Source organism: Rhinopithecus roxellana, chromosome 19, assembly GCF_007565055.1.
Source record: "Rhinopithecus roxellana isolate Shanxi Qingling chromosome 19, ASM756505v1, whole genome shotgun sequence".
In the NCBI taxonomy this organism is placed as follows: Eukaryota; Metazoa; Chordata; class Mammalia; order Primates; family Cercopithecidae; genus Rhinopithecus; species Rhinopithecus roxellana.
Window position 1 is genome coordinate 18,482,250 of NC_044567.1, and position 26,004 is coordinate 18,508,253.

Sequence of the window (26,004 nt, forward strand, 5' to 3'; positions counted from 1 at the left end):
TGTCTTAGAAGAGGGCTGTAGGGGGAAGCCAAAGGATCTCAGTAAAATAGTAGCCATCCCACTTGGAAACACTGAATTTTGTCCCAGCTCCATCAAAGGAGGCCAGAGAATGGAGGGCTGAGCCAAGGGCACAGACTTCCTGGAAACAAATCTGCATTCTCTGTGTTACTCACAAGGTGTGTGACTCTAGACAAGTAACCTCACTGCCCTGAGCCTACATCACAGGATTGGTGTGGAGAGTTAGATAAAACTGGGATGCAGATTTTACACGTGGTGAATGTTGTTCCTGAGGGTGAAGCCGGCCTCGTTTTTTCTTCTGGCTCCTTAAGAGCCTCAGGCCATGGGAGAGGCTTCCTCCAAGATGAGATAAAATCGGGGCATTGTCCTGAGTGTCTGAAACCCTTTGTCTCTCCCTGTCCTTCCTGGCTGTTGCTTACTTTGCCCTGAGCAGGTGGCAGGCCACTGTGTGGCAGTGAAGGAGCCATGCCTGAAGGGGGACTGGGGTGGCTAGCCTGTCCTGTGTTACTGTAGCATCCCACCCAGCCTGGCCTCGCTCCAGGAGCCCTCAACCTGGGTCCCTCTGACCTCTAGGACCGCCCTGCGGAAAGCACCAGGGCCTTTCTCATAAAAGCTCCACTGGCTCCAGGAGTGTCTCGGTGGCATAACAGCCCAGGCCATGCTCTAGGACACCTAGAACTGTAGTTATCAGCTCTTAATCCTGTCCCCCGCAAACCCACATTCCAACCACGCAGAACCTTCTGTTCTCTAAACATCCCCACGCTTCTGCATCTCTTCCCAGACTGTGTTCGCCACCTGAAACATTCTCCTGATACCGCACCTCCTTATCCTGACCACACAGATCATCACACTCTGATAACCTCAGAAACATGCATTGACCTTCAACTGCATGCAGTCAGGGTGAGGAGGGGTGAGGGTACCAAGAGACTGAGGGTCTGGCCAGGGATTAAGACCCATAATTTCTTCCAAACTACAACCTGTTCTGTTCAACACACACACACACACACACACACACACACGTGCGCACGCGCGCACATGCACACATCACCCTCCAGGCCTTCATTCACTCTTCCCTCTCCTTGTGCTCCTTCCCCTATCACCTCGTGCCAAATAAGACTGAGCTCTTAAGTCTTCACTCGGATGCCATCTCTTCCAGGAGCCCTTGCCTGGTGCCCTTCAACCAGAACTTCTGGCCTGGTTTGGACCTCCCTCAGGGTACCCATAATGCATGTGTGAATTCTGGCTGGCTCCACGTCCTCAGATCCCCCATCTGTTAAATGGAATAGTAACACCTAACCCATGGTGTAGTTACTGAGTTGATGCAGTACAGTAACTGCCTTGTACTAAGTGCTGAGCAAATGTCAGTTTTTACCACCACCACCAGCAGCAGCAGCAGCAGCAGCAGCATTTTAATCTCTGTATCTTTAGCACTGAGCACAGGGCTGAATACAAAACTGGTGCTAAATACTTGCTTGGTGGATGGATGAATGGATGGATGGATGGATGGATGGATGGATGGATGGATGGATGGCTGGATGGATGGATAAATGAGAGATCTAGTATGTTTCCAAAATAAGAAACAATCTTTGCTGGGGGGCGAGGGGACTAGGAAGAGCCTGAAAGAAACTAACCTTCATTGTACACCTGCCACGCATCAAAGCTCAATGTATATAAGTTGTCTAATTTGAGCCTCACAATAGCAAGATATTACTGCAGAATGAGGAAGTGGCTATTCTGAGAGGTTAAGTCGGCGGATCAGTGTCACACAAGACATAGTCAGGACCAGGGACTTTGATGGTCCTCGATACCTGGAAGAAGGAGGAGGAGGACTTGCTCCAGGCCTTGGCTGCTGTCAATCTTAGACTGGAAATTCCTAGGGCATCTCTGTGGGCAGGGCAGGGCCACCCCACCCAGGCTCTCACATAAAGTGCTCAGCTGAGAACCTGGCTTTGGAGAACAGAAGGAGAAAGGAAAGGCCGGGCCAAGGGAGGGGGCTTGGGGACTGCCTGTGGAGGCTGGCTGGGGGACCCTCCTTCCTTCTCCAGCTCCTCCAGTGCCACCCTCAGCAGCTTCCAAGAACAGAAGGAGTTAACGCTGGGCTTAACTTCTTGAAGGAACCTGAAGTTTTTTAATCCTTGTTCTTTCCTCCCTCCCTCTCCCTTCCTGATCTTTACTCTGCCTGTGGGTCCCTCCTCCTTACTCTCACCTCCCCGACTCCAAAAACACTCTGATTGCCAGAGTGGGTCAATGGTTAACGCTCAGCTGGCTTTATATAAGCCTGCCCGGGCCACCTTCCTGCTGGGCTGCGTCTTTGGTCCTTCTGTTCTCCAGCTCCTGGAGGTGGTGGCCGTGTCAGCCCTCGCTGGTCCATACCATGGCCACCTGCTGGCAGGCCCTGTGGGCCTATCGTTCCTACCTGATCGTGTTCTTCCTACCCATTCTCCTGCTGCCTCTGCCCATCCTTGTCCCCAGTAAGGTAAGGATTTGGTGTTCTGAGCACAAATAACTCCAGGGGGCAGGGGAGGGACTGTCTGGGCCGAGATCGGGCATCCTTAGGTTCCAGCAAACTTCCTCGCTGCCGCTGCCCTGGAAGTGAGGCTATCACCCCCTGCTCCTCCTGAGGACTGAGGCTAGGAGGTCAAAAGGGGCTTTTGCTTGGCACCCAGTTGCAGGAGCCCAGTGTGAATTGCTTAGGTGGGTTTGCAACCTACTGCCCTAAGAAATAGGAAGCCAGTTCCATCAAGGAGATGCAGGAGGGGCAGATGGAGCTGATCTGCCTACTGTGTGCCCACCTAGCCCTGGACTAGGCTCCATGGGGGCTGAGACGAGCTGGCTGTGGGGAGAGGAAGGCCGGGTGAGCAGCGGCACAGTGAAGAGGGATGGAAGGAGAATAGGAGAAAGCTGGCTGCAGGCAGTCTGCGTCTTTAAGAGCATAAACAGGAAGAGAGAGTTCACCTGTGTATTCAAGGGCTAAGTCTGCGGAGGAGGAGGGGTGGGAGTTGGAAGAGGGGACCCCTGCAGGTAGACAGCACAAAAACTGCGCCCCGGATGGAGGGGGAGCTGGGCACAACCAGGCGTCACTCCCTCCTCCTCCACCCCCAGCAGAAGTCATAACTTCATCTCTCATTAAATCGAGCCCCCACTGCCTGATTGGCCCCCAAAGCCCCCTGTCCTAGACACCCAGTAACCCTTTCTGCCATCTTAAGAGGTCAGGCCTGACTGTCCCATTTGACAGATGGGGAAGGTGAGGTGAAGTCACTTAGTCAAAGTCCCAGGGCAGATCCGAGTTTCATGGAATTTGTATATTATACACCTTTTATCAACTTCCTTGTGACCAAACCCTGGGCCACTCTCACATTCCTCAACCCCTCAGCAGTATTTGTCACAGCTGTCACCCCGTCTTTGCTGTACTGTCTTCTCTTGGCTTTGGTAACACCTTCTCCTGGTTCCTGCCCAGCCCTGCCCCTTCCCACTTTCCTGACCCTGAGGTTCCTTCTCCATCCGACTCTGAGGTTTTCCAGGGTCCCCACTGCCCCTAGCTGATCTTATGCCATCTCGTGCTTTAAAAAGCATCTCTAAGCTGATGAGTTTTCAATCTGTAACCTGAGTCCTAACTTCTAAACCTGTATTATCTAATGAACAGCAGGCATCTCCCCGATTGAATATTTTCTTTGTAAGCAGGATAAGCAGAACACACTTTTCCACGTCCAAATTAAAACCCTTCCTGCCCTTCTCCAGTTGGCTCAGGCATCAAGAAATGCTTCAACCATCTACCTTGCCGCAACAGCCAAAAACTCAAGGGCATTCTTGATTCTTCTCCTTCCCTCCTTTCCACGTGCAGCAGAAGGTCCTGCTCACTTGATACCCCAAAATACTCAGAATGGAGTCACTCCCCGTCCCTGGATCCACTGTCTCCCCGGTCATTTCCCATGTGTCCCACTCTGCTCAAAACCCTACATTGGCCAGTCATGGTGGCTCACACCTATAATCCCAGCGCTTCGTGAGGCTAAGGTGGGAGGATTGCTTGAGCCCAGGAGTTTGAGACCAGCCTGGGCAACATAGTGAGACCCCACCTTAATTTGAAAAAACAAACAAACAAACAAACAAACAAAAAATCCTACACTGGCTTCCTGTCAAACTTAGGATAAAACCTCTTCAAGCGGCCAGGAGTCACCAAGGCTCAGCCCTGGACACCTCAGGCTCCCTCCCCCTGTGTCCCACCTCTCATTCACTCTCACCCACCCTCACCAGCTTTTTTTCTGCTCCTCACATTGCTCTGGACTGTTCTCCCAGATGCCTCCTTCCCGTTTTTAGGTTTCAGCTTAAATCCGCCTCCTCAGAAAAGCCTTCTCTGACCAACCCCAGTCATTCTTGGGGAAAAGCCCTGTTCTTTTGTTTATAGGGTGTTTACTCTCTGAAATTATCTATCTGCTTATTTTTCACTTCTTCTCTGGCTTCCTGCACTAGAATGTCGGCTCCATGAGGGCAGGGACTTTGTCTTGTCCCATGCAGAATCCCCAGTGCCTGGCACAAAGTAGATGTTCAAAAAATACTTGTTAGGCTGGGCACAGTGGCTCACACCTGTAATCCTAACACTTTGGGAGGCCAAGGCAGGTAGACCACTTGAAGTCAGGAGTTTGAGACCAGCCTGGCCAACATGATGAAACCTCGTCTCTATAAAAAACACAAAAATTAGCCAGGCATGGTGGCGCACGCCTGTAGTCCCAGCTACTCGGGAGGCTGAGGCAGGAGAAATGCTTGAACCTGGGAGGAGGAGGTTGCAGTGGGCTGAGATCACGCCATTGCATTCCAGTCTGGGTGACAGAGCAAGACTCTAACTCAAAAAACAAAAAACAAAAAATAAAAAATAAAAAATTCACGCCATTCTCCTGCCTCAGCCTCCCTAGTAGCTGGGACTACAGGCGCCCGCCACCACGCCCGGCTAATTTTTTTGTATTTTTAGTAGAGACGGGGTTTCACCATGTTAGCCAGGATGGTCTTGATCTCCTGACCTCATGATCCGCCTGCCTTGGCCTCCCAAAGTGCCAGGATTACAGGCGTGAGCCCCCATGCCCGGCCACCCCCAACTTTTTGAATGAAGAAAGGAAGGAATGTGCACAAAAAGGATCCTGTCCTGCATCCCTGTTGAATCTCTGCTCTCTCTGTAATGAGTCCCTGAGCTTAGCCCCATGACCCTGGCCTCGAAAGGGAGAAGAAGGAGCCCCAGCCTAGGCTCAAATTTGTGTCCATAATAATATGGACATTTGTTGAGTATATTTTATGTGCTCGGCATTTTGCCATGCACTTCAAAGCATTGTTAGATCATTTATTTCTTTCAAAAGCCTATGTGTTGGACTGGGCATGGTGGCTCATGCCTGTAGTCCCAGCTACTCGGGAGGCTGAGGCAGGAGAATCGCTTGAATCCAGGAGGCAGAGGTTGCAGTGAGCTGAGATTGTGCCACTGCACTTCAGTCTGGGTGACAGAGCAAGACTCAGTCTCAAAAAAAAAAAAGCCTACGTGTTACCATGAGGTTACTACTACTATCTGCATTTTACAGACATGTAAACTGAGGGCCAGTGTGGGGAAGCAATTTGCTTAAAGTCCCAGCTAGGAAAAAAGTTTGAACTGGAACCTGGTCTTGGAGTCTCTGCCTGAGGCTCCCTGGGAGATCAGTGGTGCTCCCACTGTGACCCACCTCCCAGGCCATCCTTTCTTATGTCCATCCAGCTGTCAGTCAATCCTCCCACCATACTTCAGTCCAGCATGTCTGTTGAGCTCTTGCTGTGTGTCAGGGGTTACCAAAAGGAATGCAGATGTTCCATCCTCAAGTTGCTTACAGTCTATAGGAGGAGATAGGTGTTTACACCACACAAAGTTTCAGCCAGAAGTCTGCAGAGCTCAGAGGAGAGAGCAAATTCTTCCAACTGAGTCAAGGGAGAATCTGAAGGAGGTGACATTTGAGTTGGGCCTTGAAGGTTGATGGAGTTTCAACAGTCAGAGGCATCAGCAGAACAGGTGAAGGGAGCCACAGAAGGAAAGATGTAGGGGCCGGGAATAGTAGGGTGTGTTGGAGGGGTGGCAACAGCACCTTGAAATGCTAGTCACTCTCTGGTGGTCCCAGCAGATGGGGAACAGAAGGGCCTGGGGTCTTCCTGCTCTCCCAACCCTGCAGCCAAACATGGAAACCTTACATCCATTCATTCGTTCATCCATCCACGTATCTTGTTAGTGAACACAGAACTCAGTACTGTGTGACAAGCACTGTTTGGGTGTGTTGGGAAGAGAAAGTGGGAGGAGTGGGGAGATATACAGAAAGCAGAAACAATGCAGCAGGCTGTGACCATGGACTGGGTAGGGCTGCTCTAGATGGGGTCAGGGAAGGCCTCCTGAGGAGGGTGTTTCAACACTCTGGGAGGTCAAGGTGGGTGGATCACTTGAGTTCAGGAGTTCAAGACCAGCCTGGGCAACATGGCAAGACCCTGTCTCCTCACTAAAAAAATTAGCCAGGTGTGGTGTTGTGTGCCTGTGGTCCCACCTACTTGGGAGGCTGAGGCAAGAGGATCACTTGAGCCCAGGAGGTTGAGGCTGCAGTGAGCCATATGGTGCCACTGCACTCCAGCCTGGGCAACAGAGCAAGACTGCTGTCTCAAAAATAACTTCTCTAAAAAGTCAGCCAAGCGCAGCTCTGGGTAAAGAGTCATCCAGGCAGAATACGCAGCAAGTGCAAAGGCCTGTGGATGGGGTGAGCTTGGCAAGTTGAAGGGATTAAGCAAGTCCAGTGTGGCTCGGGGGCTTGAGTGAGGCCTTAAGAGGTCTTCCTGCTCTCCCTCCCTTAAGAGGCCTCACTAGATTGTTTAAGTCAAGTTTAGAGAAGAGGGTTGAGGTCAGCCAATGTCAGCCTACAAGACTAGAGGGAGGAGTAGGGATTTGTGCTGTGAGCATTAAGGGGTGGATAACTTACGACTCAGGGGTCATTCAGCTAGTAAGTTAGAGTCAAAACGCAAACACCTCCCGGGACCCGAAGGCATCTGTAAAAACAGTCTTCTAGTGGCTAGGACAGAACTCAGCTAAAGTCAATATTGCATTTATTGTAAGGCCAGAAGGCAGAATTTCTTCATCTGAATCACTGGCCCTTTTAGAATGCATAAACATTACATGTGTTTGAACTTTAAAATCTGTGTAATTAAGGCTGGGAGTGGTGGCTCTCTGTAATTCACCTGTAATTCTTGCACTTCGGGAGACCAATGCAGGAGGGTCGCTCGAGTTCAGGAGTTCAAGACAAACTTGGGCAACATAGGGAGACTTGTCTCTACTAAAGATCAAAAAAGTTGGCTGGACGCGATGGCTCACGCCTGCAATCCTAGCACTTTGGGAGGCCAGGGCAGGTGGATCACCTGAAGTCAGGAGTTCAAGACCAGCCTGGCCAACATGGTGAAACCCCGTTTCTACTAAAAATACAAAATTAGCTGGGCGTGGTGGCACATGCCTGTAATACCAGCTACTCGGGAGGCTGAGGCAAGAGAATCGCTTGAACCCAGGAGGCAGAGACTGCAGTAAGCCGAGATCACGCCACTGCACTCCAGCCTGGGCAGCAGAGAGAGACTCTGTCTCAAAAAGAAAAAAAAGATCAAAAACATTAGCTGGGCATGGTGGCGTGTGTCTGTGGTCCCTGTTACTTTGGAGAACCAAGGTGGGAGAATCACTTGAGCCAGGGAGGTCGAGGCTGCAGTGAGCAGTGATGATGCCACTGCACTCCAGCGTGGGTGACAGAACAATCCTTGTCAAAAAAAAAAAAAAAAAAAAAAAAAAAAAAGCCTGTGTAATTAAAATACTGTTAGTGCAAGCTGTTCCTGAACCTCAAAGGCAGGGACTTGGATGATTCACTTCAGGCATGAAAACTATACAAGGAATTTGGACCTCTGTTCTGGGCCCCACCTCTACCTTTTGAGACTTCTTGGCCCTCAGTTGAGATAGCAGAGTCCAGTGAACAAAACGTGGATTTTGGAGCCAAACAGGTGTGGGTTCAAATCCATTCAGAAGCATGTACTGCCATGTGACCTGACCGAGCCTCTTCAAACCCTGTCATCTCTAAGGGGTGTTGTGAAGATGAGCTGAGATAACACACATATATGTAGAGTGCCTGACACCCAGGGCTTGATAAACACATGTTCCCTTCGCCCTCTGCCTCTTGTCTGAATTCCTGGGCCCCTGGAAAACACAGACTGGTCTGGAGTCCTGTGGAGGTGCCTCACTTCTTCTCCATCACTCTGTTGAAATGGGCTCTTGTGCTTAGGGGGCCTCAGATGTTCCCACCTATAGAACAGGAAGGCATGTCTGGTCACCCACCAGATTGGTGAGCTGTGTGCCTAAGAATAGCCATACCTGTGACTGTGTGGAGATTGTTTTTCTAGCCTCTGGGATGCTGGGAAGTAGGTTTAGAAGAAGGACCCAGCCTCAAAGGCCAGGGGGATCCCTGGGGTAGAGTCCCCAACTTGGATTTTGCCCAGATTACTAAATCGTGTCCCTATTTATCGGCACCTGCTAGGTGAAGGCCAGGAACGGGAAAGTAAGTCACCCTCTTCAACAGTAAAGTTTCCCGGATGTAATCCAGCAGCAAGGCTTAGGGCTGTCGCAAGGCTCAGATTCCTAGAGGAGCATGGGAATGCCATGTTCATCACGGCGCCGGCTTGCGCTTTGCTCTTTAGTGCATACAGGCAGGGCTAGCCCTGGCCCAGGCTGTGATACCAGGACTCTTCCCCCCACTTTTGTTTTCTCCAGCACTCAGAAATTCATTGTTCCTTTGGCCTCTTAAAACAGAAGGTGATGCAACAAAGTCATTCACATCAAGGTGTGCAAATCAATGAAGGACACCTGAATGAGAACAAGCGAAGGGTAGGAAGAGTCACCGCCATCACGTGCAGCCTGAGGCAGGCTGGGAAACGTGGGAAGCCTGAGGCGTGGGGTGGGAAAGCTTTAGAACGGTCAAAAGGAAAGGCTTCCAGTGCACACTGTTGGGCACAGGGAAGCCTTAGGCGGCTAACTAGAAGCAGCACCCCAGGTGACTGGTTAGGGGAGCATATTTGGCTTTCTGGGGTTGGTCCTGAGTTGGAAGTGGGAGTAAAGAGTTTGGGGCAAAAAGGGGCATTGGCAGTCATCGAGCAAATCCTGAGTGTTTAGGGCTTACTGCTGTAGAGGTTGTCTTTTGACTTCTCGGCTGGTATTACAGAAGTTGTGAAACATTTTTACATATGAACTGGCCATTGTCCCCTTTGTATATTCAGGCCTCAAAAGTATTAGGCATTTGGCATCTGCCCATTCTTCCTGGAAAAGACTTCCGTCTCTCCACACTCTCTCATGTTTTGGTTTGTTTGTGAGATGGAGTCTCACTGTGTTGTCAGGCTGGCCTCAAATTCCTGGGCTCAAGCAATCCTCCTGCCTCAGCCTTCCAAGTAGCCACACACCACTGGACCCAGCACTTTTTCATATTTTAATAGCTGTATTTATTTATTAGTTTAGGTTTTAAAAATTAATAATAATTATTATTATTATTTTAAGACAGGGTCTCACTCTGTCACCCAGGCTGGAGTGCAATGGTGCAATCTCAGCTCACTGCAACCTCTGCCTCCCGGGTTCAGGTGGTTCCCCCACTTCAGCCTCCCAAGTAGCTGTGATTACCGGCACATGCCACCATGCCCAGCTAAGTTTTGTTTTTTGTTTTTGTTTTTGGTTTTTTTTCAGTATTTTTAGTAGAGACAGGGTTTTGCCATGTTGCCCAGGCTGGTCTTGAACTCCTGGGCTCAAGAAATCCTCCCGCCTCAGCCTCCCAAAGTGCTGGGATTACAGGTGTGAGCCACCGCGCACAGCCTAATACCTGTATTTCAATAAAATTGGTTTCCTTTGTAGTCTTACGTATTTTATTTAGTGCATTTAAAAACATTATTCTATAAGACACTGGAATGCTTCATCAGGCTGCCAAGGGGATCCTGGTACCAAAAAAAAAGTACAAACTCCTATATCAGAAATTTCCCTGGATTTATACAAACATTTGCACACAAATTTTTTAACCACTTGTGGTAGTATTTGTGTAATCTTTTATTAAACCACAAGTGTGACCATGCCACTCTCTCTCTGCTTAAAACTCTTTGAGGCCTTCTCCCTTTTTCTCCCCTGTCTTCCAGACAAAGCCCTAGATCCTCTCAGGACAGGCAAGACTCTTTCCAAGAATGCATCCTGATCTTTTATATCTCATTCTGTTCTACGTTTACTCCCTCACCCCAACCCCCTTTGCCCACTAACTGAACTCCTACTCACTCCTCAGTATACCCGCTCAAGGTTCCCTCTCTGGAAGCCTTCCTCAGCCCAGACAAAAGGAGGCTCAGGGACGGGGCCCCTTCTCCTCTGAGCTCCATTCTTCTGGTCTCTGCTTTACAGGCGCTTGGCAGGCTGCCACCCAGTGCCTCGCCTTGCTCCTGAGACCCGGGAGCGCTCACTGCCAGCAACATGCCCACTTGCTAGGGGCAGAGGGGCAGTGGGAGTGTCCCTCATGTGCCAGCCCATCCCCACCCTTGGGTTACCCTTCAGTCACCAGAGAAATAAGGTAAGACACCTCTGAGACTGTGGGCACATGTGCTGCTGCCTGACAGAGGCCATGATGCCCACAGGTCCCACACCTGCCACACACCCTGGGTCCAGAGTCTGCCCTGGACTCCTTGGCACCTTCACTTCCATTTGTGCCTCATGTATCCTCTTTGGTTCTCCAGAAGCCCAGGAGCACACTTCTCTCCCAGCACCAACCCTGCTATGTGCTCACAGGCTACAATGCTTGAAAACTTATTCCTGGCCAGGCACGGTGGCTCACACCTATAATCCCAGTGTTCTGGAAGGCGGAGGAGAGAGGATTGCTTGAGCCCAGGAGCTCAAGACCAGCCTGGGCAATACAGCGAGACTCATCTCTACAAAAAAAAATTTTGTTTTAATTAGCCAGGTATGGTGGCACAGGCCTGTAGTCCCAGATACTCAGGAGGCTGAGGCAGGAGGATCACTTGAGCCCAGGAGGTCGAGGATGCAGTGAGCTGTGATCACGTCACTGCACTCCAGTCTGGGCAACAGAGTGAGACCCTGTCTCTTAAAAAAAAAAAAAAAAAAATTTAAAAAAAAACGTATTCTGACATTTGTTAGGTCTCTTCATCTTTACAGTAACCCAGCTAGGTGGATGTTTCTCTTATCCCTATTTCCAGATGAGGAAACTGCATAATGGAGATAAATGTGTTTATAGTGGCGAATGCTTGATGTTTCTTTTTTTTTTTTTTGAGACGGAGTCTCGCTCTGTCACCCAGGCTGGAGTGCTATGGCCGGATCTCAGCTCACTGCAAGCTCCGCCTCCCGGGTTCACGCCATTCTCCTGTCTCAGCCTCCTGGGTAGCTGGGACTACAGGCGCCGCCACGTCGCCCAGCTAGTTTTTTGTATTTTTTAGTAGAGACGGGGTTTCACCGTGTTAGCCAGGATGGTGTCGATCTCCTGACCTCGTGATCCACCCGTCTCGGCCTCCCAAAGTGCTGGGATTACAGGCTTGAGCCACCGCGCCCGGCCTGCTTGATGTTTCTTACCAGAAAAGCTGAGAGAGGTTAAGTAGCTTGCCCAAGGACACACAGCAGTAAAGCAGGGCCTCAGCACTCAGCACCCTGTGCCCTGGACATGTGCTTTCCCACTAAAGAAGAAGCAAGCTGCCAGGCTTAGGGTTTGGAAGCCCCTCTGGGGGTCTCTCTCTTCAGCCTGCCCTTCAGTCCAGCCCACACAAGCACTCAGACTCCCTGAGGGCCAGCGCTGGGCCTGACTGATGCCTGTACCCCTAGGGCCCATGTTCATTCACCCATTCATTCAGTGTCAACTCTGCTAAATAGATGCCAGGCACCCCGCTGGGGTGAGCAGAAACGGACTTGCACCCTGCTCCCTGAAGAGTAGAGTCTGACAACAAAGATTGATACTCATCATTTAGTCCCTAAAACTAAATGTTTAATTGCAGACTATGATGAGTGCTATGCAGAAGACGTACAGGGACTTAGAGTGTGAAAAATGGGAACTATATCCCAGCCTGGAAGCCAGCCTGAAAAATCAATATTTGAGCTAAGATCTCAAGAACCAGTAGACGTCAACTAAGCAAAGTAGGGAGGGAAGAGAGGTCCAGAGAGAGGAAATTGTGGGCAGAGGCCTTGTGGCCAGAGGGAGGATGCAGTATTTGAGGAACCCACAGAGGGCTGGTATGGCCAGAGCAGAGAGAGTAAGAGGGAGAGTGTTAAGACATGAGGCACAGACCAACCCTGAACTTAGGTTCCTGAAAGCACTAGGAAGCCACCAAAGGGATGTGAGCTGTTTTGAGATGAGTGTGTGTGTGCTGAGGGAGGAGGAGTACAAATTAAACAGATTTGTGCTTTGAGATCACTCTGGCTGCAGCAAGGAGAAAGGATTTCAGGGTCAAGAGAGCAAGCAGGGAGATGAATAAGGAGGCTTTTGCAGAGGTCTTGCTGAGACTTGGACCACGCTAGTGTTCCAGAGCTACAGAGAAATAAATGGGAGCACTCAAGGGGCAGAACCAGCAGGACTGGGTGCATGGCCCAAAGAGGGTATTTGTGGAATGAGTGGCTGATGAACAGGCAGGAGGCCAAGGGCCTGCCCGCAGTGGGCTTCTAATCACAGGGATTGACTGCTGGGTGGAGAAGAGTAAGGATCTGAACAGGGTGACTTCCTTGGGGGTGGGGATGACACCAGTGGGAAAGGAGGCTTTATAGACCAGGCCAGCACCTGCAAAAGAGCTACAAGCTGGATCACAGAGGAGAAAGAGGCTACGCCCCTGTCCTCAGGAGCCCATAAACAGATCCTGAGAGGAGAGTAGCTGCTACAGTCAAGAAACAGAGCTAGGGAACAACCACCCTGCTGACCTGGGGAAGGAGGAGGCAGGGCCAGAGGCAGAAAGAAGAACATTGCCACCAGAAGAAAACTCTTCCCTGCTGGTTTCTGAGCACCAGGAGGGGCCACCAGAGACTGCGGTGCAGGCTATGCCTTGCACAACTCCATATGAGAATGGTGACCTGGACTTGTGCAGTGCAGCAGTCCTGGGGAGCAGCTAGTGGCCAGCGTGTAAACCAGCTGAGTCCCATGCCATAGGCTGCCAGTTGAGCTTGGCTGTCCTAGGTTCCATAGAGCTGGGCTGCAAGGCAGAGAGCATTAGAGTGACCTGGAAAGACAAGGCTGATCCCCAAACCCCCACTTCTAGAGCTGGGAATACTGACCTTGTAATTGGATATATTGTGTGCCTAAGAAGAAAAGACCCCTAGGGCTCTGCCTTCAGGGAGTGCCCAAGAGTACCTGACCCGGGGGCCTCTCAGAACACCGACAGCTCCTCAGTCTCAAACCCCAACCCTCCCTGAGTCTTGGTTCTGCCCTTTTCAGAAAATTACTTTGAAATGCACAGTCCAGGCACAGTGGCTCACACCTGTAATCCCAGCATCTTGGAAGGCTGAGGTGGGAGGATCACTTAAAGCCAGCAGTTCGAGACCAGCCTGGGCAACAAAGCAAGACCCATCTCTACAAAAAATACAAAAAAAAAAAATTAGCTGGGCATTATGGCGCATGCCTGTAGTCCCAGCTATTTGGGAGTCTAAGGCAGGAGAATTGCCTGTGCCCAGCAGTTGGAGGCTGCAGTGAGCTATGATCACACCATGAACTCCAGTCTGGGCAACAGAGAGAAACCCTGTCTCTAAAAAAATTTTTTTAATTAGAAAAAAATAAGAAATAAAATGTACAAAATAAAAGGCATGGGATCACAAATAAACCAATTATTTTGAAATACAGGTATCAAAATATGGAAAAATAAATTGCAGCCCAGAAATAGATGTGTTTCCTTGCTGGTGCATTAGGTAAGATCTAAAGTTGGTATAATAATTACCAAAATTTCCAAATAAGGATGGAGGTAAACAGAATGTTGAGATATATTCTGAGATAACTGTGACAACTTATCTGGATCAGTGTCTAATAGCTGATAGTCACAATCAAATATCTGTGACTAAGTCACCAATAATACCATTAATAGCACTATGATTTTATGTTCACAACTTTAGTTTGATGTTAGTGAATAGATAAAATAGTTTTCCCATTTAACTTCACGGATCCTCGGAATTCCATGCCCCAGTTAAGAATCTCATGATGCAGGAAGAACAAGTCAGCAAATTGTGCTCCAGCTTGACAGGCTGCCCAGAAGGTGGGACGGGGACGCAGGGCCAAAGCCACCGGGGTTAACAAAAGCTTCTGGATGGAACTTTGGAACAGGTCTTGTGTTTTGATCCAGAGATAGAGAGGGACCCATCACAGACATAGGCATACAGGGGCGGGAGCCATGTATCACACACACCGGAGCACATGGAGGCGAGTCTGACTTTTTTTTTTTTTTTTTTTTTTTTGATACAAGGTCTCACTCTGGTTGCCCAGACTGGAGTAGTGCAGTGACACGATCTTAGGTCACTCCAGCCTCAACCTCCTGGGCTCAGGTGATTTTGCCACCTCAGCCTCCCAAGTAGCTGGGACTACAGGTGCTCACCACCTCACCAAGCTAATTCTTTGTATTTTTAGTAGAGACTGGGTTTTGCCACGTTGCCCAGGCTGGTCTCGAACTCCTTTACTCAAGTTGATCTGCCCGCCACGGCCTCCCAAAGTGCTGGGATTACAGGCATGAGCCACCATGCCCAACCTGGTCTGATTATTAACAACTTCCTTTGGAGTATGGAAACGGGGTCTCATCGTGACATGACTTAACAGAGCCCAGCCACAGGAAGTGGCAGGCCATGGGGGAAGATAGCTCTGGATTCAGAGCCCTAGCTCCCTCTCACTACACTCCACTGGTCACAGGGAGCCTGAGGCTGAGGACACCCTCAAATGCAAGTGATCATGCTCAGGGTAGCAGGTGAAAGCTGGGGCCCGGAAAGCAGGTAACCTGACTTCTCCACTTACTATATGTGTGACTTTGAGGCATTTTTGAACTGTATTCACTCCTTTCTTTTTTCAACTGTGAAATGGGAACAAGTTATTACCTCTGAGAGCAACTAAATGCAACTTGTGAAAGTGTTTGAAGCACATAGAATATGATGCCTGGCACGCAGTCACCCTCCAATACTTGTACAGAAACTTCTTCCTGAATCAGCAGAGTGAGTGCCATCCCAGCCCCGCTCCTTGTCTCTGGCCAGAGAGTTCTGCGTGGACAGGGTGGAGGACACCAGGGTCCAGGAGGACTGGCCTGCCCTTGGTCCAGGGGGAGGGTAACTGGCCATTCAGCCACTGCGGGTGAGGAAACACTGGCACCAGCAGAATCCTGCGGGGGGAGATGGGGGCTGGGCTTCTCTGGTTGAGGGTCAAAATGGCCCCACTCCTGGGGCTGATGAGTTTATGGCCAGGATGAAGAGGGGTAACAGAGGTTTGGTGGAAAGAGAGCTTGGCTTCCGACAGATTTGGTGGGGCTATGTGCAGCTGGGCAGCTGGGCAGGCTACACACTGCACAATTGTTGGGGCACCATTCACACAGACTAAAAGGGGAGTTCTCTTAGGTAGTGCTTGAAGGTTACCCAATCCCAATCCCTTATCTGAGTTCCATCCAGGCTCTGCCGCTTTTTGTGATAGTTCTGTGACCTTGAGCAAGCCATTTACCCTCTGAGCTCATCTCTAAGGCAGGACCACCACACCCACCTTAATGGCTGTTATGTTTTCATGTAAGCACAAAAATGACAATACTAAGTCCCTAAGAGTTGCTGAATAGCAGCTGCCTTCTCCCCCAGGCCACCACCTACTCCCACCTCAGGGACCCTTCCCAAGCTTTAGGGTACTAAGAGTGTGAGCCTAGCCTGTGTGAGGTGGAGAGGACAAGGACAGGGCAATTGGGATGGGTAAGGGAGGAGGGGCTCCCCAGTCCCACTGTCCAACAAACCCCAGCATGTGGCCCCTTCCTTTGGCAAACAAAGAGTGGGCAGATGCCCGGCCCCTGGAGAGGGGATACGGGTGCCCTCTCCTGGCTAATGATTCCCCAGCCCTGGGAGAGGCTCTATAAGGAGGGTGGGCCTCCATTCCTGCCCCAGTTCCCCTTCCAGGCCTGAGGTCAGGCTTCTCTAGACTTAGAGGGTTCATGTAGGAAAGGGGGACTTCTGATACCCAAAGACCCACAAGACTCAGTGTTGCCCCACAATTCCCTGCACAACACAAGCATCTTGGGGGAAAGTTCACATAGCCTATAAATGTAAATTGCTCCTCTGGAGTTGTGTAATACAGCAGACAGACCAGGATTGCTAGAAAAGAGACCCTCCACCATTCCCAAAACTCTCCAGTGATTCATTCATTCAGACAAGATTTGCTCCAAAACCTGCTGGGTCCTGAGCTCCAAGGATCCAGATGCCACAAAATCGACTCTGCCAGATGGAGAGCTCACTCCTAGCAGAGGGAACAAACACTAAATATCCAACAAACAAACATACTCTTGCTGCTTGTGATAAGAGCCAGGGAAAGCCAGGGTGCCAGGCAAAGGTCCACGTTGCCCAGGTCCTGCTCCTTCTTCTGGCAGCCCCCATCTCATCTTGGGATCCTCAACTGGGTCCCCTGCAATCCCTTTGGTCTCTATGGGGACTGGTAACCAACTCCAGACTTTCTGAAGTGGCTGGCTTATAATGTCTGGGCTCCCCAAGGTCAAAGACAAGGTGATATTGAGTGCTTTGCTTTGTTTTTTTATTTGCATTTTGAAATGAGACCTTGGGCTTGGGAATCGATGGCTATGGGTGTCACAGGCTCTCCCAAGGCAGTTACAAATGGCCTAGTTTGTCTGAGGGACAGGAGGTGGCATGGCTCTGGGACACAGGCCCTCTGACAGCTCTGCTGCTTCCCTCCCACCTGCAGGAGGCCTACTGTGCGTATGCCATCATCCTCATGGCGCTCTTCTGGTGCACTGAAGCCCTGCCCCTGGCTGTCACCGCCCTCTTCCCCATCATCCTGTTCCCTATGATGGGCATCATGGATGCCTCTGAGGTGAGCCCCCATCCATAGGAGAAAGCGTTCTGGGCAATGCAGGAGGCCAGGGGGTGGGTTCCCTCAGACCTTGTTGACTAAGGAAGCCTCATCATAGGCAGGGTACATGGATTAGGGGTTCCTGCGTCTGCATGAGGAGGAAGTCAGCTAGAAGGCTGCAGGCTGGGGTGGGGAGGGGTGCAGAATTAGTGCTGAGAGTTCATTCAAAGTGGGAGTGATGAGCCAGTCTTAGGTGGGAGGTGGAAGGCCTGGTGACACAGAAAAGGGGCCTTGAAGGCCAGCTAACACACTCATATACTTCTAGTTCAGTGGCTCTTGAACTTGAACAGTGTCGGGGTCACCTGGAGGGCTGGTAAAAACACAAATGGCTGGGTGCAGAGTTTCTGATTCCGTAGATGTAGGGTAGGGCCTAAGCATTTTATTTCTAACGAGTTCCAGTAGATGGTGATGATGCTGGCCCAGCAACCATACTTTGAGAACCGCTGTCTAGTTTTGAGAAACAGCACTGACATATCTATCTCCCAGTCCGTGGCTTGAAACATGAATGGAATCATGGTAGATTATCTCCCAATTAATTATTCCTGAGGGGAGATAAAGTGAGTTTGGCAAGAAGAGGGGAACCTGGTTGATATTAAATGGTAGATAATCCAGGCCGGGTGTGGTGGCTCATGCTTGTAATCCTAGCACTTTAGGGGGCCAAGGCAGGTAGACCACTTGAGCTCATGAGTTCGAGACCAGCCTGGCCAACAAGGTAAAACCTCATCTCTACAAAAGATACAAAAATTAGTCGCGCATGGTGGTGCATGCCTGTAGTCCCAGCTACTTGGGAGGCTGAGGTGGGAGGATGGTTTGAGCCAAGGAGGTGGAGATTGCAGTGAGCTGTGATTGTGCCACTGCACCTGCAGCCTGGGCAACAGAGCTAGACCCTGTCTCCAAAAAGTTAAATTTAATTTTTTAAAAATGGCAGATTATGCAGAGACCATTTCCATCCAGTTTCGAGAGCCCAGGGGAATGGCAGTCTGTGGGAATGTCAGTGACTGAATCCCATAAGCTCTGGGGCACCGTGGGAGACTCCAGGGTCTTCCCCCCACTCAACCATGTCTCCGCCTGCCAGGTTGCCATCGAGTATCTTAAGGACTCCAACATCCTGTTCGTCGGGGGGCTGCTGGTGGCCATCGCAGTGGAACACTGGAACCTGCACAAACGCATCGCCCTCTGGGTCCTCCTCATCGTTGGGGTGCGGCCTGCCCTGTGAGTTCCTGCAAACCAGCATGGGAGAACCTGATGAGGAGATGTTCTGGGCACCCAGTCCCTGAAGGGAAGCTGCAACAGCAGTGTGTCTGTCTGCCCGTCCCTAGGCTAATGCTGGGTTTCATGCTGGTCACGGCCTTCCTGTCCATGTGGATCAGCAACACGGCCACCTCGGCCATGATGGTGCCCATTGCACATGCCATCCTGGACCAGCTGCACAGCTCACAAGCCAACAGGAACGTCGAGGAGGGCAGCAAGAACCCCACCTTCGAGCTCCAGGAACCAAGTCCCCAGAAGGAGGTGACCAAACCTGGTGAGAAAAATGAGGCTAGACCCCACCCCAACTCCTTGGTTTTTGGAGAGAGTCTGAGGGTCTGTCCGTTTCGAGGGCTGGTCATCTTGGAGCCTTTGGAGAAAGAAGAAAGAGATGCAAGAAGGACAGTGACCAATTTGTTTTTCCTTTTTTTAAAATGGCAAGTTCCCTGTGTTGGGAATCCCCTCACCCCTGGGCAAGCCAAGATGCTTGGTCACCATAGCAAGAAGAGAGCTGGAGTCTAGGTGGACAGTCCAAGGTCTAGGACCCTTTCTTCCTGTGTGGTTTGGGTAATCAGAGATCAGAGAGATTCTGAGGCCGCTCCCAGCCTGAGACTCTGGGGATTGCTGGGCCCCTCAGGCCTGCAGACATCCTCTGTCCTCCTTCCAGCCCCGGTCTGGGCTGTTCACAGACCAGGTGCCTTTGAGGCCCTTGCAGCCCTGGCCACATTCCCCAGAGCTGGCCCTGTACCTGCCCCCACCTGGGCTCTCCCCTGTTCTCAGATAATGGGCAGGCCCTCCCTGTCACATCTGCTCCTTCGGAGGAGAAGGCACATCTCAGCCAGGAGCATCCCCGCCTCACCCAGTGCATGAGCCTGTGCGTGTGCTACTCCGCCAGCATCGGGGGCATCGCCACGCTGACTGGCACCTCACCCAACCTGGTGCTGCAAGGCCAGATCAACGCGTGAGTGACAAGGGGTGGGCCACCTTGGGGGATCTGCACACTCACTGGGAGGTGAATGGGGCTGGGCAGTTCTCGGGGCAACATCACACGGCAGCCCATGTTCCTCCTTCAGGCTCTTCCCCCAAAACGGCAACGTGGTGAACTTCGCCTCCTGGTTCAGCTTCGCCTTCCCCACCATGGTCATCTTGCTGCTGCTGGCCTGGCTGTGGCTACAGATCCTCTTCCTGGGCTTCAAGTAAGTGGTAAAGTCGGTAAGAGAAGCCCAGGTCCCTGCCCTTAGCCCTGGGAGCTTCCAGTTGGGTCTGGATGTGGAAAATGATATTATCACTATCCCAGTAAGAAGGCTTCTCCCTGCCAAGTCCCCTCTGTGCACTTGGACCCCCATTTGAGGAAATTACTGGGTAGAGAGTATTATCCCATTTCACAGACGCGCAAGCTGAGGCTTCAGGAGTGGTTCGCAACTAGATTGTCAGTGCTGGGACTGCAAGCCAGGTCACTTGATGTCCCTTCCCATAATGCTCCACTGTCCTTTGATAGGTGCTTGAGGAGCACACACTGAGCATGGTTAGTTACAAAAGCACCTGCTGTGTTCCTACTGTATACCGGGTCATGTGTAAGGCACTGAGAATACTAGAAGGCACTAGGCACAGTCCCTGTCCTTGTAGCCCATCAGGTGGATGATGATATGGTGGGGGCCATGACAGAGGGAAGCCCAGATGCTGCAGGAGCACAGAGAACACAGTGCCTAGTTAGGTGCAGGTGAGTGAAGATTCCAGAACACCATGGAGGAGATCATGCCTGGGCTGAATCTTGAAGGACTAGAAGTCAGCCAGGTAGAGAATGGGTGAAGACATTCCAGGCAGCAGGAGCCGTTTGCACAAAGCACAGAGACAAGAATGGACATGATGTGCTTGAGGGAACTCTAGTTCTGCAGGACTAAAACACAAACAGCAAAAAGGAGCATCAGGTCATGAAGCTGGAGAAGTAGGCAGGGGAAGGTTCTAGAAGCTCTTGTGTGCCACCCAAGCATTTGGATCTTGTCCTTGAAGCCAAGAGTAATAAATAGATTTCATTCCTACTTCCACCAGGTTCCTGGTAGTCACTATTTGGAACTCTGAGTTGGAAAATCATGGGAGACCCTGCTAAGGCTCAGTTAGTATCAAGTCTGTGATTGATTAGTGATGTCTGCCATGAGTATGGGATAGGAGTGGTGGTATGAGTGTTACCATACTGTGGTATTAATTATAATTTGCCCTTCCTGCCCAGGCAGTGGAGAGCCCTTGAAAGTTTTTAAGCATTGCTCCTGCACTTTGGAAAAATCACTTGGGCAAATATAAGGAAGCTGGATTAAAGTTGGGGGCTGGTACAAGGCAAGGTGGTAGTAGAAGAGGTCAGCACAGTACCAGACACCATGGGGGAGTCAAAGATGTGTGAAGCGTGACCAGCAGGGAGGTTGAGATTTACCCAAGTGGAAAGTTAAATGTCAACACAAGTTAAGTCAGCAGCAGAAGGAAGTGGACTGCAGCCTACTGTGCCTCTGAGGACAAGGCAAGTGCGGCTCAGGCTGGCAGGGGATACCCAGAGCAGGCAGAGGAGGGAAGGGAGGACTTCCCGAAGGCTGTTGGAGGAGGAGAGCTGTGAGCTAGGACTGGAAGAAGTCCCAGGGTTTGAGCTGCTAGGTCTTTCTCACCCTGGGCAAGGGAGGGTTTAGCACCATAGAACCCCTGGAGGAAAAGGGGCTCAATGGAGCAAGGCCAAGCATGGGGAATAAGCAAGAACTATGACCCCTAAAAGTCTTCTGCTCTTCCTCCAGAACCTCAGGTGGAGCCAGGGCCTGAGTGTAGTGACCCTGAGATGCCCTCTCTGGGCCTCAGCCTTTAGATCATAGGCGCTCAGAGCCCCTTGCTCCCTGCCTGGAGCAGGCCCCCCACAAACTGCCCCATCCCTCTGCCTGCAGCTTCCGGAAGAACTTTGGCACTGGGGATAAGATGCAGGAGCAACAGCAAGCAGCCTACTGCGTCATCCAGACCGAGTACAGGCTGCTGGGCCCCATGACCTTTGCAGAAAAGGCCATCAGTGTCCTGTTCGTCATTCTGGTGCTGCTCTGGTTCACCCGGGAGCCGGGGTTTTTTCTTGGCTGGGGCAACCTCGCTTTTCCCAATGCCACGGGGGAGAGGTGAGAGTTGCAGGGGATGGGAGGAGGACACATCTGGGACTTACATGCTTGGGGAGGAGGAAAGGGTGTAGGGCCCCCATTGCAGAACAGGAAGTAACACTCGGTGGGGGATGAAGTTTCCCCAAGCTTGTCTATGGGAGGGGCTCCTCTCCACCACCCTCCACCTTGTGGCCCTGAACAACCCCAAGCCGCTAACCCAGCCTTCCCTGTCCCCCCACCAACAGCATGGTGTCCGATGGGACAGTGGCCATCTTTATTGGCGTAATTATGTTCATCATGCCCTCCAAGTTCCCAGGGCTGACCCAGGACCCAGGTAAGCACCTGGACTGGGTCAGGGAAGGGTCTCCAGGCAGTCCCTGCCTTCAAGTATGTAATGTACCTTCCACCACACTTGGCAGGAGTAGGCAAAGCCCAGAAAGGCTGGAACAACTTGCCAAGGGCACAGAGACTCAGGGACAAAGATGAGATGTTGCAGAACTGAGAGTCCCCTCCTGCATGCATTAAGCTCCAAAAGGGACCCACACAGGGAGCCCCCAAATGGAGAGGGGAAAGGCCTGTTTGTTCTTTGGTGACCCATCCTTCTCTGCTTGGGGAGTAGAAAACCCGGGGAAGCTGAAGGCCCCTCTTGGCCTCCTCGATTGGAAGACAGTGAACCAGAAGATGCCGTGGAATATCGTGTTATTGCTGGGTGGCGGCTATGCCCTGGCCAAGGGCAGTGAGGTGAGAGTCCCCCAGCCCCCTCCTTAGCTTGTGTGAGGGAGGCTGTGGCAGGAAGAGAGGGGGCCCTGCTTCTGTCCCACAAAGGGGAGACCTGGTTCCCATGTAGGAGCCTCTCAGGTGGGCAGAGCCTTTGCAGCAGCTGGGGAGACCTAGAGCCCCCATGTGAGAGGAAGAAACACAAGCCCTAGGGACCTCTCCTTAGTTCAGTTCTCAAAGTCCAAGGGAAAGCAGGATTCTCTGGTGGGGCGGGGCCTGTTCTCAGAGACAAATGCCACCCCACCCCAGCCCCTTGCCCCCTGCCAGACAGAGCACACAATAGCGTCTGCACTGAAGTAACTGGGGGTTATGTTGACGCGGTCTGCCCACTGCAGCCACCAGGGGGCACCATGATCACACCCACCCAGGCTCTGGGGACCAGAACATCTTTCCCCAGAGCCTCCATCCAAAAGAGGGAAACCCCTGACACGGCATCCCTGGGCCTCAGTGTTCTGGCTCAAACAGGAGGCAGCTGCCCAGGTCAGGGATTGGTGCAGGGTACTCCTGGGTCTGTGGCATGTTCATCCACTGACTGTGCCCAGTGCTGTGCTAGGCGCTGGCCCCACTGAGCAAGGTTAAGTCCCAGCTTACAGCCTTGCATTCCAGACGTGGCAAGGCAAGACCTCGGAGCTCTTCTGACCCTGTGGACTGTCCCTATCCTCCCATTAGCCTCTTCCAGCCTCTATCAGGGTCCTCCCCTAACTTTCCCTCCCTGCAAGGAGCAAGGTCCTCTCTGCCCCAAGCCACTGGACTGGAAGGGGCAGGAAGAGGGCTAAGGTTGTCAAGGGACCTCCTGAGAGAGGTCAGAAAGGCAGGAGTAAGTGTGGTCAAAGATTTTTGCTCCCACCAAGCCCCAAGTTTCCCAAGAAGGCCCTTTGGCCCCCTTTCGTAATTTCTCATCTGCCCCTTCTTCCCACACCCAGCTGTTCTTTAAGAGCAGGAAAGGGTGCCCCTTGATCTTAGCTGGATCCTAACATCCCTTTAGAGCTGTCTTTGACTCTGAATACCGGGGAGGTGTGAGCAGGAGCAGGAGCCTCATAGAGCCTCAGCAGAGGACTTGGGGGCCCAGGCAGCCTTGCCTCTCACACACCATCCTCCTCTGCCCACAGCGATCGGGCCTGTCCAAGTGGCTGGGAAACAAGCTGACCCCACTGCAGAGTGTGCCAGCTCCAGCCATTGTGGTCATCCTCTCCCTCCTGGTGGCCACCTTCACCGAGTGCACTAGCAACGTGGCCACTACTACGATCTTCCTGCCCATCCTAGCCTCCATGGTGAGCTGGCCCTCAGAAACACCTCCTCCAGGTAGTCCTCCTGCCTGCCACACCAGGGTTTCTGCCTGCTAGGCAGAGTATCCTGTCTTTGCACCTCATCTTTTCCTTTTCCTGAAGAGGACCCCTGAGTTTCCATCCTTCTCCAGGCTCTTGAGCCACCTTGGGCCCCAGGGCACTTTGGCCCCTGACTCACCCCGTCCCTCGTGACGTCACCTCTGGAGTATCCTGATGGGGATCCTCGTGGCCTCACCCACCTCCCCACCCCAGTCCCTGTTCTGGTCATTCCTGAGGTGACGGGGTGAAATTGCTCCCCGAAGCGTCCCAAGCCCCTTCCTCCCCAGACGTGTTCCTACAGCCTTTGATGACACCCCCGGAGCCCCTTTGAGATCTGTTTTATGGGCCCCTCCCCTCACCACACCCCACAAGGCAGGGCAGCACACTCATTCCCTCCAGAGAGGTCAAGAGGCCCTTCCCAGGTCACCCAGTGCCTTCTCGAGAAGTGGTGGGCTCATGACCAGAGAGTGTACTGGGGTGCAGGGGTTGTCCCCCAGAGAAGCAGGAGAATTGGTTGGGGGCCATGCCTCTCCCTCCGGGATGGGGGCCAAGGTCAGCTCTGCCCCACTGCCTCCCACTCCAGGCCCAGGCCATCTGCCTCCACCCTCTCTACGTCATGCTCCCCTGCACTCTGGCCTCCTCTCTGGCCTTCATGCTGCCTGTGGCCACCCCGCCCAATGCCATCGTCTTCTCTTTTGGGGGACTCAAAGTGTTGGATATGGTGAGTGGCAGGGAGGCTTGAATGCCTCATCCCTCCTTCCTGCTCTGACTTTCCATCTTAGGGAATCACAAAGCAGCTTAAAGCCACTGAGAGTCTCAGAGTTGAGCGGGCCCTCATCTGGGATGAAGGCGCAGTGGGGGAGGTTGGGACATGACCTCTCAGTGGTGGCATCTTCAGGCCCTGCCAGCCCCAGGCTATGTGAGAGGGAGGGAAGCGGGTGGGGAATATGGGGAAGGCTCCAAGATCCCAGGCACCCACACTCAGGGAGATGAGCTCAGAGAGAACAAGCCCAGGGCCCTGGAAGCTCAGGAGGAGTGCCCCTTTTCCCTGTTAGCACTGGGAGTAAAGCAAGGGGCAAAGGCATTGGCTATGCTGCAGGTTGAACCAAAGGGAGGACTTCCCAGAGAGAATTTTGCTGGTGGGAGGGCTCCTGTGCACCCCCAAATACCTGGGGACTTAGGGGCAGTCCGGCCTAGCCTCTGCTTAGCCAAATGGACTTTCCTCACACCAGGCCCGGGCGGGATTCCTGCTCAACATCATTGGAGTCCTGGTCATCACACTGGCCATCAACAGCTGGAGCATCACCATCTTCAGCCTGCACTCCTTCCCCTCCTGGGCTCAGTCCAACACCACAGCCCAGTGCCTGCCCAGCCCGGCCAACACCACCATGCCAAGCCCCTAGGCTGGGGCGCAGCCCATGGGCCATGCCCAGGAAGACCTACCCCGTTCCCACTCCTCTGAGCCAGGAGGGGACACCCCAAGCTCCCAGCTCCAGGCCAATGGCTGAGAGAAAAGCACATGTGTGCCTTTCTCTTGCGTGTCTGTAAGGAAGGTGTGTATGCTCAATTTCCTATGTGCCAGAAGAAAAGGTGTGTGCGTGCATGCGTGTGTGTGTGTGTGTGCGCGCGCGCATATGGGTGCGCCTGCATGGATGGGAGGGGTGTGTGATGTGAGGCTATCTGAGGGGGGCTGTGTGCAATGCACATGATCCTAGGTGGGTATGCTGGATAATGCACATGTGTGTGTTCACAGACAATACAACGTGTCCTCTCTGGTGCCCTAGGTCTTGGTCTCCCCAGTTTAGTGACCAGACTTATTTGCACTGTATTTATTGGAACTCAGGCTTGGAGTGGCCTGGGAGGAGGGCCTGCCAGCAGCTGCCATGGGAACAGCCTCTGGGACTGGCCCAACATACTGAGGGCTCCCCAGCCTTCCGGTGTTTTGGTGGAGGTTCAAATATTAACCACATTAAAGTCTTTTTCAATAAAGTCTGGGATGGTTTTTCACGGTGCTCTCCAGGGCTGGTCCCCAATGTGGTTCAGACCCCAGGTTGAGGGGTTCAGAGGGAGGGGGCGTGGCCTCTGTCCTGTATGCAGCCCCCTTGGCACCCCCCCCACCCAGAGGGGAAGTAATGGTCGGGCATCCCTGCCAAGGCCGATCAGAGTGGGCGCAGCCACCTAGGAGAGCAGCACTGACATCACTGGGCCCGGCTAATTGGGAGCTGCCAGTCCCTGCGTGTCTTTGGGAAAACCTGCCTCCCCGTTCCCAGAGCACTCCCTGGGTATTTACATAAAACCCTCTGCCCCTGCCAATTCCTCATCGACCCTTCCTCCAGCTGGAAAAACCGGTCCCACGAGGCCAGAGGAGGCAGGCTGACCTGTGCTGGGTGCCCAGAGGATGGACCCTCATCCTGCAGCACAGGAACA

General features: G+C 52.2%; 1 protein-coding gene across 2 annotated transcripts; it reads left to right on the plus strand.

Moving 5' to 3' along the window:
- Nucleotides 1-2,332: 2,332 nt before the first annotated feature.
- SLC13A2 (solute carrier family 13 member 2) lies at nucleotides 2,333-25,566 on the plus strand. Of its 2 annotated transcripts, none has more exons than XM_010372320.2 (12): nucleotides 2,333-2,494; nucleotides 16,944-17,072; nucleotides 18,187-18,323; nucleotides 18,431-18,636; nucleotides 19,140-19,320; nucleotides 19,433-19,555; nucleotides 21,278-21,496; nucleotides 21,721-21,809; nucleotides 22,095-22,216; nucleotides 23,362-23,523; nucleotides 24,161-24,298; nucleotides 24,810-25,566. In XM_010372320.2, exons 1-12 carry the CDS (start codon nucleotides 2,393-2,395, stop codon nucleotides 24,978-24,980), a joined length of 1,779 nt encoding a protein of 592 aa, XP_010370622.1. In that variant the 5' UTR covers nucleotides 2,333-2,392; the 3' UTR covers nucleotides 24,981-25,566. The 2 variants fall into 2 exon arrangements, with proteins under 2 accessions (XP_010370622.1, XP_010370623.1); XM_010372321.2 differs by lacking the exon at nucleotides 2,333-2,494 and adding an exon at nucleotides 15,195-15,214.
- The last annotated feature ends 438 nt before the right edge of the window (nucleotides 25,567-26,004 follow it).